At 31.5% G+C, this 9,143-nt stretch overlaps 3 protein-coding genes across 5 annotated transcripts; 1 reads left to right on the plus strand and 2 right to left on the minus strand.

Annotated features, from left to right (window-relative positions):
- The first annotated feature begins 194 nt into the window (after positions 1-194).
- On the plus strand, positions 195-2,321 carry LOC131665044 (zinc finger CCCH domain-containing protein 15 homolog). 2 transcript variants are annotated; one of them, XM_058936640.1, is made up of 7 exons: positions 195-422; positions 547-754; positions 827-1,071; positions 1,139-1,342; positions 1,416-1,590; positions 1,656-1,877; positions 1,949-2,321. In XM_058936640.1, exons 1-7 carry the CDS (start codon positions 351-353, stop codon positions 2,053-2,055), a joined length of 1,233 nt encoding a protein of 410 aa, XP_058792623.1. In that variant the 5' UTR covers positions 195-350; the 3' UTR covers positions 2,056-2,321. The 2 variants fall into 2 exon arrangements, with proteins under 2 accessions (XP_058792623.1, XP_058792624.1); XM_058936641.1 differs by having other exon boundaries at positions 1,952-2,321.
- Positions 2,322-2,490: 169 nt separating this feature from the next.
- LOC131665043 (ATPase ASNA1 homolog) lies at positions 2,491-4,487 on the minus strand. Its single transcript, XM_058936639.1, has 7 exons — positions 4,415-4,487; positions 4,144-4,310; positions 3,860-4,068; positions 3,691-3,790; positions 3,462-3,612; positions 3,079-3,387; positions 2,491-3,002 (listed from the first exon to the last, which is right to left on the minus strand). Exons 2-7 carry the CDS (start codon positions 4,278-4,280, stop codon positions 2,883-2,885), a joined length of 1,026 nt encoding a protein of 341 aa, XP_058792622.1. The 5' UTR covers positions 4,281-4,310; positions 4,415-4,487; the 3' UTR covers positions 2,491-2,882.
- An 812-nt stretch (positions 4,488-5,299) lies between these two features.
- Positions 5,300-9,122, minus strand: LOC131664955 (mitogen-activated protein kinase p38b-like). 2 transcript variants are annotated; one of them, XM_058936455.1, is made up of 11 exons: positions 8,731-9,122; positions 8,440-8,637; positions 8,170-8,299; positions 8,018-8,076; positions 7,812-7,953; positions 7,565-7,727; positions 7,416-7,487; positions 6,204-6,283; positions 5,910-5,988; positions 5,655-5,828; positions 5,300-5,591 (listed from the first exon to the last, which is right to left on the minus strand). In XM_058936455.1, exons 2-11 carry the CDS (start codon positions 8,541-8,543, stop codon positions 5,530-5,532), a joined length of 1,065 nt encoding a protein of 354 aa, XP_058792438.1. In that variant the 5' UTR covers positions 8,544-8,637; positions 8,731-9,122; the 3' UTR covers positions 5,300-5,529. The 2 variants fall into 2 exon arrangements, with proteins under 2 accessions (XP_058792438.1, XP_058792436.1); XM_058936453.1 differs by lacking the exon at positions 6,204-6,283 and adding an exon at positions 6,802-6,881.
- Between the last annotated feature and the right edge of the window lie 21 nt (positions 9,123-9,143).

Genomic DNA, 9,143 nt, shown 5'->3' on the forward strand with positions numbered 1-9,143 from the left:
TTGTTGTTATTATTATATTATGGTTTTTAAATTGTCGTCAAAATTGTTTTTTGGACTCTTATAAACGACTTTAGCATGATAGCCGCACCAATCAGAAGAGAGGCTTTAATATTTTACTATAGTAAGTTCGACGCATATTACCGATTGTAACTATATGCAGATTTATAATAGATTTGTGTGTTCTTTGCTGGACTGCTCACAGACTGCTCGCAGACTGCTCATCGCTGCAGAACTGGTTGTAGATAGTCTAACTTCCTAGTCAAAACGAATTTGTAAATTTTCTTTACAAATCACAATTATAATTTTGTATATGCTGTTTGGGCTATCACCAAGCCTAAACAGCTGTCATAATGCCACCTAAAAAACCTGCGGCAGCTCCAAGCAAGAAAACTGAACAGAAAAAAAAGGAAAAAGTTATAGAGGTAGGTTTTACTAACCAAACTAAAACACGTTTTTCAAATATAGGTCTCGCTGTTTACTGGAAAATTGTTGAAAATATAATAATAAATGAAACAAATATTTATTTTTATTTACTTTTTCTTGTAGGACAAAACCTTTGGTCTTAAAAATAAAAAGGGAGCTAAACAACAAAAATTCATTCAACAAGTAGAAAAGCAAGTCAAGTCTGGAGGTGTTCATCCTCGCAAATTAGATGATCCCAATGCCAAAAAGCTTGAAAAAGAAAAGAAATTAAAAGAGCAGCAGGAAATGGCTCTAATATTCAAACCTGTACAGACACAAAAAGTCGAAAAAGGTTAATCGATGCTTAGAAATATTTATTCAGTAATATCAGTGAAAATAAACTAAAAATTAATTCGTCTTTTAGGAACTGATCCAAAATCTGTTGTTTGCGCTTTCTTCAAACAGGGACAATGTATCAAAGGAGACAAGTGCAAATTTTCTCATGACCTAAGTGTAGAGAGAAAGGCAGAGAAAAGATCACTCTACTGTGATATGGATAAGGATGAAGATAAAGAAACGGATACAATGGATAATTGGGATGAAGATAAGTTAAAGCAAGTTGTTGAAAAGAAACATGGTTCAGGAGGAAACAGACCAACTACTGATATTGTAATTTTCTTAAACTTTCATGTAGGATTTATGCCTTGAAATCACATTTCTTTGTTTATTATTTTAGATTTGTAAATATTTTTTGGAAGCGGTTGAAAAGTCCAAGTATGGATGGTTTTGGGAGTGTCCGTCAGGACAAAAATGCATCTATAGGCATGCGTTACCACCAGGATTTGTTTTGAAAAAAGATATTAAAAAAGAAGATAAAAAAGATGAAATATCTTTAGAAGATCTAATTGAAAAAGAGAGAGCTAATCTAGGTCCCACCCAAGTAAGTATGAGACATTTTTTTAAGAACTATTTTTTCTACACATATATTTATAAAAAATCATTAAAACTTACAGACCAGGATTACATTGGAAACATTTTTGGCTTGGAAAAAGAGGAAACTAAAGGAAAAACAAGAGCAAGCTCTCAAAGATGAAGAAAAAAAAAGAAGCGACTATAAAGCTGGTCGACAAGTTGGTATTTCTGGAAGAGAAATGTTTTACTTCAATCCTGAACTTGCAGCTGGAGATGGTGAGATATTTATTATAAATGTTTGCCATTGATGTATGGGAGGCATAAAACTTATTTGGTTTCAGGTCTTGGTGATGACGGAGACGAAGCAGTCGCGACTTATGATCGCGAGGAAGATGGAGAAGAAAGTATACAGTACCGAGAATTAGATATAGATAATATTATGCTTGAAGCTAGCCAAGTAGACACTACTGGGATATGTACTGTTGCATTGAACCGTGATAAATCAAACAATGCAGCATCTTCAGACCCTCACGAAAATGTTAACAAAAACAGTTCTGCCCCTTGTAAGTTTATAAGATGATCTTTGGTAATATTTCAAGCCAGACTGCTTATTAAATTATATCTTAATTTTCAGCAGTTGATGACCAAGCAATGGCTTTAACAATTAATGAAAACCTCTTCACAGAAGAAGATTTGGAAGGCATAGAAGATGAATTAGGGGACCTGGATTTAGAGGAGTGATCCAGGCATCCCTTACAAGTATTCTCCTCTAATTTTCAACTGACCAACTTTCATTAATGATTGGTCTCTTGTTAACATATTACTTCCATGTATAAATACAGTGTGCAATGTTTTTTACTAGCTTTCCCCACATAACTGCACACAATATGCATAAATAAATGTTCAGAAGTAATAAATATAAATATTAATTTTATACATTTATTTGACATTTTGTCTTAACTGATCTTTCAACGAACTTTTGTAATGAATCAGTGAAACTATTTAGAATACAGTGTTATAAATAAAAAAATTGTATTTATTTGTCAGCCCTTATTTCTTTACTTTTTTGCAACTACTTCACAAAACCCAAAATATAAACTTTATCTTTTGTAATATAACGATTATAACAAATTATTCTTAAACTTGACTTTATAAATATATAAATTGTGTGAAAGGATTTTAATTTGTATCTACATTCAATCTTTTTTTTTAAATCAGAATAATGAAAGTGTCAAATAAGTTTCTCAAAAATATTGTATAAATAAAATATTTTATTTTTCCACCAACCATTTGAATTGCTCATTTAAGCCACTAATTAAAGAATATATTTTTGAATTAAAATCAATGTTATTGAAGACTACTGAAAATTTACAAATATACATATCCAAATCATAAAATGAATCAATGATTCTTGGAACCCATTCAAACCAATAGTAATATTTTAAAAATTATACAAAAATCTGTTAAACATTTAATTGCATTGGAAAACAGAACCTTCATTTAAAAAACTCAACACGCCGCAGACCTCTTCATCTCATTGATATTCATTCAATATTTGCATCAAAGAATTATGGTTTGTATGGAATAATGAGATTTTCTGAAAACTCTTTAACATTTTGCACTCCACGAACTTCTCTTTCTAATAATGGCAACTTGGTGACATGAAAATCTTCATATAGATCTGAAATCTATTGAAATAAACATGAAATTTTATTGAAAGATTATCATAAATAAATTGTTATTAGTATAAAAATTATAGCTTACTTGATCCAAATATTTTGCTTGTACTTTATGCCTAGCAGAACACAATCTACAAGGTGATTCTTCATTTTTGAGGAATAACAATTGATTTACAATAATGTTATGAGTATCAATGCCACATTTAGTTAGTTCCTGCACCAGCCTTTCAGTTTCATATAGTGACAAAAACTCTGCTATACAGACACATACAAAAGTGGTTTGATCTGGATTTCTAAACTGCTCATTTACTTGACGAATGACAGCAAGCATTTCTTCAACTTTGTTTGAAAATAAATCTACATTGAAATCTGTCATACCAAATAAAGTACTAAACTGTAAGCACAAAAAATTATATTGCAGTGAAAAAAATTCATTTTGTAAGAAATACAATTTGTACGAATAATAACCTGTGTGATAAAAGGGCTTATTTTCATTTTCAGCTTCATTAATTTACCTAAACCTTTTTCAACAACTTGAGGAAATGATAAAAGTCTCAATGTATGTCCAGTTGGAGCTGTATCAAAAACGACAACAGAAAAATTCATACTTTTGACTAATCTGAAAGAAAAGTCAAAATATTGTTCAGATAAACTTTTAACAACAATTCTACAAGCAAAATTGACTTGATTCACTTACTTCATGACTTCAGCATAGCTCATTGCTTCATCTATACCAGGAAATGCACCTATAACTTCTTGCATGACACTTTTACTTAAACGCATAGTGTCTCCAGTCCCTGTAACATGATTTTTTTAGATCGATAATATTTAATAACTTTTGAAAACAAGTTATAAAATCAACAAACCAATTTCTTGTTCGAAATAATCATCGGGTAACTCTGTTATACCAGCATTTGGATCGATTTCCATTGCAAACAAATTATCAAATCCATTTACCTTAGTGGGCACTTTACTAAATTTCTGATCAAATGCATCTGATATATTATGAGCAGGATCTGTTGAAATTATTAAAACGTTCTCTCTGACTTTTGATAGTTGCACAGCTAAGGAGCAGCTAAAAATGAATGTACAAATATGTGCCAATTTATTATTTCTTTTGTAAATTGCTATTTCAATTTGCATTGTTTACCTGCACGTGGTTTTACCAACGCCACCTTTTCCACCAACAAATATCCATCGCAATGAATGTTGTTGAACAACATTTTTCAATGAAGGTTCTAGTGGCTGGTACTCGTCAGCACAATCGCCGTCCATCTCGACATTCATTTTATTACTTATTACGTCAAATAATTTGTACTAATCAAAATATATATACAAGATGATTATAAAAATTCTCAAAAAGTTAGCCACATACACGTAAATATATAAACCAAGTACAAAATAGTACCTAATGGACGTACCACTATATATATCTGCACCTTGCTTATACCTCGCCTATGGGCTAGCACCTCGGACCGAGATGCGTGTAGTATCGATGAGAACTATGTTATCAACAAATGATATGACTTACATATATATATATATGTAATGCTATAAAACGCGCTGAACAGATTGTGAACGCAGCCGATTGGCGGCGTTGGGCTTAATGTTTATTGGAGTGCCGCTGCGGAATTCAAAATAGAGATGTAAATAAAAAACTTTATCATCAATATCTTTCAACACAAATGTTAAAGGAATTAGTATAACAACTTCAGAGTCTAACAAAATAAGTATAGCCGAGTACTATTGTTTCAATTTGCATATTATTAACCTTAAGAATCTTGAGATCACGGCAAAATTAGTAAATAGGATAGCGTGCCGCTGCGCGCGAAAGCTTTAGACACGTTTACTCAGCTGCATTCCGATCTCGTAGTAATTATACTTTATCTTGGTCTCTGATCAGTTTTTTGTATCAGCCGCTACTAAAGATTTCTTAATAAAGTAAGAAATCATTTGCTTACTTAACCACTTCTGTAATTCAATGAGAAACAATGTGACGACGGTTTATAAACGATTAATTTTTCACTTTCATTTAATTCTATAGTGCTATTTTAGTTGTTAAACCATAATATCTCTGATTCAAACAAATATTTTTATAATTCACAAAAAGCGGTAAGTTTTTATATGAACTAACAATAAATCGATTGATTAACTAAGGATCTTCGTAACTTTTTATACAGCTTGAACGTTTTAATTATTAATAACCAAACAAAAGTGGCTTCCTTTATCTAAACATCTTTTTAAGATTTAGATTCAGGAGGTCAAAGTTTGTTTGTACCTTTTTTAATAACATTGTTTCAAATATATCTTTATTAATTATAATAATTATTATAACAAAATTAAATCTTCATATTAAAATAGTATAATGGTAGGTTTTGTTGAGTATCTTGATTACTGCAAAAATTATATTCGCAAAAATAGTGTTTGTACAATATTCGATTCTTTTTACATGGCCTATTCCTGTACATAAGTCAAGTATGTGTATGTATAAATTTTTAATAACGTGCAATTATTGTTAGGTGATTGTTTTTGGTGATCACGATACAGGCAGTACTTGCTGCTGAGGAACAAAATTTACAACTTCGTGGTAAACCAACTCTGAAAAAGCGAAAATGAAAGGTATTGATTGGTGAATAGCGTTTCATTATTAAAAGTTGTTACCTTTCCATTTTTCGACTGTCAATTCCATGTCTTCGAAGCTTTGATCGTATGGCAATGAAATTGGCTCGTCTGTAGGATCCGCATACTGAGACAGGTAATGATGCGCGAGAGCTTGCTCTGCCGTTATTCTTTTTTCAGCATCCAGTTCCAACATCAGTTCCAATAAATCTATAGCTAATAAAATAATTCGCACATTGACTTGATCAAAATTGAGGCGCACGTGAATAATATCAAATTATTATAATTAAGAAATACCTAACGGATTAGCTCCTTGGAAAACTTCCTTAAAGTTCTTCTTTTTCAGTGGAGGTAAGCTGTGTATGTAATTTCTCGCCTAAGAAAGTACCAAATATTTTTCAAGGTTATTGATTAGGCAAAAATGTTTATTCAGTTGATGTTGCATTTGTAATCTATTGAAAAATAATAGTCTGCCAATGTCGACTATCCAATTAATAAATAAAGAAAATCTTGCTATTATCTATTAAACATCCGCGTAGGGTTTACTAAATAATTAGTAGCATAAACAATTGAAGTTGGATTTTAGATTACCTCTTGACTTGTAACTTTACTCATAGTTTCTTCCGTGGGTGTACCACAGAGCACTAATACTCGAGTTAGATGATCGATGTCTGCTCGATCATGGTTAAGGCGATCAACTGTACAAAATCTACGTTTTGTACATTAACATTTTTTAAGGTATTTTTTCACGATCATATTAATTCCAATCGTTTGGCCGAATATACTTAAATTATATTTTAATATTTTGTTCTATTACCGAATTCAAAATTGAAATGTTACAGAGCTGATGTTAATCAAGTAAATCAGTCATGGTAAAGCACACAACAATCTAACTAATTCTACTGTCATGCCACATGCTTTAAACTTTAGTAAGAAAGGTGCTGAGAGTGCGTAAAATAATTACTTCGTCTCAGATTTTTTTAAATAATAAAAATAATAAAAACAATTGATGCCAGCCTTCATCGGAAATATGAAATTGATTAAAATGATGTAAAAGTGTATTTTTGCGATTAAATTGGAAATCTATTTTCTAGAAACTTATTTTTAATTTATGAAACGAAGACTTGCACTGTTTTTACTTCACACCAGTTTAACAAAAGTATTACGTGGGAGGTACACACAAACTTACCGATTCGCACGACATTTTCTGCATAAACTCGTCTCGTGGAGTACCCAATAATTCCATAATAAGGTTTAATTGGTGGATATCTGCTTTTGCTAAGGTATTCTAAGTACAACTAAATCATCAATATTTCTCTGATTTTCAAATTACTTTTATAAATTAAAGATAAATTGAATTTAAAATGTCAACAGTTTCATCGTTATTTCATTTTGCAAGCAGAATTGGTCATTATTAATGCATAATATTATTCTCTATTTTTATTAACTTGTATATAAAATTAATTATTTGAACGAGTCGGCAACTAACACAATGAATATTCTAATAAGCCATGCGCTTATTAATTTTTTTTTAAATGATTGACAACTAATGTTTTTTTTAGGCAATTAAAATTATATTCAAAGTGATCATGAATTCATTGTTGTTCATAGCAATTCAAAGCTTTTTCAAAACAGCCCAAGTAATCCTTAGCAATAAGCAATTTTTAAGCATTTTTACAGCAAAGATTAGCATTAAAAAATAAATTAGAGTTAATAACAAAGCAGCATGCAGGTATTAAATTATATTCACACTTTAAACAGTTCAATTGTTACTAAATACCCAGTATATAAACAAAAGGATACGGTCTGTTCCTGGAAATAATGTTCTACCAGTTAATAACTCTGCCATAATACAACCAACTGACCAAATATCAACTGAAATTTTAATTAATTTAGAGTTATAAATTTTGACGTTTTACAGGGATTTTTGAGACTTATTTGATATACAAAACCTGTTTGATTATAGTGCATCCAGTTCAACATGATTTCTGGTGCTCTATACCAACGAGTTGCTACGTATCCAGTCATTTCATTTTCTGTTGGTCTAGCCAAACCAAAATCTAATATTCTCAATTCACAGTCTTCGTTTACCGCTATGTTTGATGGTTTAAGATCCTGCATTTTTAAAAGTGTTTGAAATTAATTTTTCCCTATAATAATTAGAAAAATCTATTACTGTGTTTAAAGGTGTGATTATACCCTGTGAATTATTCCAGCAGAATGAATATACTTTAGACCTCTAAGAATTTGGTAAACTAAGAATTGGACATGGTCATCTGATAACTTTTGAGTTCTCACAATATTATTTAGATCAGCTCCCATGAGGTGAGTTACTAAATAGCTGTTTTAAAGAAATTTTATAAAGCTTCATTTATAGATTATTGAAAGTTATCATAAGTTCTTACACATGCTGAAATTCCTCCAATGACGAACCAGTATGAAATACATCTAACAAACCTATCACCTGACAGACAATTCATAGCAATTCAAAAATTATCAATATATTGCAAATCGATTCGAATATGTAAAACATGCAAAACATTTTCTGCAGACTTACATTTTCATGATTCATATGTTTCAACATTCGTAGCTCTCTGTATGTTCGTTTTGCATGAACAGCAGATTGGAATGGTCTTGCCAACTTTTTAATAGCAACTTTATGACCAGTTTGTTTGTCTACAGCAGAGCTGAAAAAGTACAATAATATTAAGTTGTTTCAAACTACACAATTTTAAGACAAGTCAAACATTTCAAACCAAAAGGGCAAAAGAAAACAATTCTTAGAGAAAGTATTCTCAAAAAAGAAAAGAAAACGTTGTTTCCTCACCAAACTTGCCCATAAGCACCTGAACCCACAGGCATAAGCATGTGATATCTATCAGGAACTTCCCATTCCGTTTTGTTGATTTCATATTTGTTGAGTTTTGACATCTTTACAAATCGCTTCAATGACTTTCTAAATCTTAGCAGTCGTATGCTTCGTTAGTGAACCGGTATTTAATCGAAGAAACCTCTGATCCGCACACTAAAAACCAGACGACCTTGCAATCGTGAAAAATATTCGCGCAACTTCGCAAAAGATAAAATAAGACATTATTCAAGTATATGTATCTATCACCTTAAACTTGGAGAGGTAGAGAGTTACCTCTCGAGAGAGTTACACTTTTCTTATTGGCTTTATCTTTCACTCACGCGCAGGTACTCCCACACGGAAAAAACAAATATTCCTGCCGAGGAATGTGAGCTCCACTACTTTTTCGTCTAACGTAGCTTCTATTACATTTCTAATTTTCTTCTAATAATAAACGAAACACTGCCTTGCGCGCGATATAGAAAATAACACGAATAGCGCGGTTAATAATGATCAGTCGAACTACCTGTGCGCGACGTAAATGCGATGGCACTGTGCTATAACTGTTGCCGTTTCAAGTCCACACACAACTCCAAATTAGTTGAGTTGAAGTCCATTCAGATGTTGCACATGCTCACACACGTATATGTACAAGCATAATAACGCAACACACATGCACG

The sequence above is a fragment of the Phymastichus coffea genome, unplaced genomic scaffold (assembly GCF_024137745.1).
Source record: "Phymastichus coffea isolate CEN01 unplaced genomic scaffold, Cenicafe_Pcof_1.1 PCOF00047, whole genome shotgun sequence".
Taxonomy (NCBI): domain Eukaryota; kingdom Metazoa; phylum Arthropoda; class Insecta; order Hymenoptera; family Eulophidae; genus Phymastichus; species Phymastichus coffea.

Bases quoted from the DNA above. Each gene is read 5' to 3' on its own strand.
- LOC131665043 (XM_058936639.1), bottom strand. From the start codon at position 4,280: ATGAATGTCGAGATGGACGGCGATTGTGCTGACGAGTACCAGCCACTA. The intron at 3,613-3,690 runs GTAAGTGAATCA...CTTTTCTTTCAG, and splicing joins AGCTATGCTGAAGTCATGAA to ATTAGTCAAAAGTATGAATT. The intron at 3,388-3,461 runs GTTATTATTCGT...TTGTGCTTACAG, and splicing joins TAAGCCCTTTTATCACACAG to TTTAGTACTTTATTTGGTAT.
- LOC131664955 (XM_058936455.1), bottom strand. From the start codon at position 8,543: ATGTCAAAACTCAACAAATATGAAATCAACAAAACGGAATGGGAAGTT. The intron at 5,829-5,909 runs GTATTTCTTAAT...TTATTTTATTAG, and splicing joins CCAAGGAGCTAATCCGTTAG to CTATAGATTTATTGGAACTG. The intron at 5,592-5,654 runs GTAACAACTTTT...TCGCTTTTTCAG, and splicing joins GACAGTCGAAAAATGGAAAG to AGTTGGTTTACCACGAAGTT.
- LOC131665044 (XM_058936640.1), top strand. From the start codon at position 351: ATGCCACCTAAAAAACCTGCGGCAGCTCCAAGCAAGAAAACTGAACAG. The intron at 1,343-1,415 runs GTAAGTATGAGA...TAAAACTTACAG, and splicing joins CTAATCTAGGTCCCACCCAA to ACCAGGATTACATTGGAAAC. The intron at 1,591-1,655 runs GTGAGATATTTA...ATTTGGTTTCAG, and splicing joins TGAACTTGCAGCTGGAGATG to GTCTTGGTGATGACGGAGAC.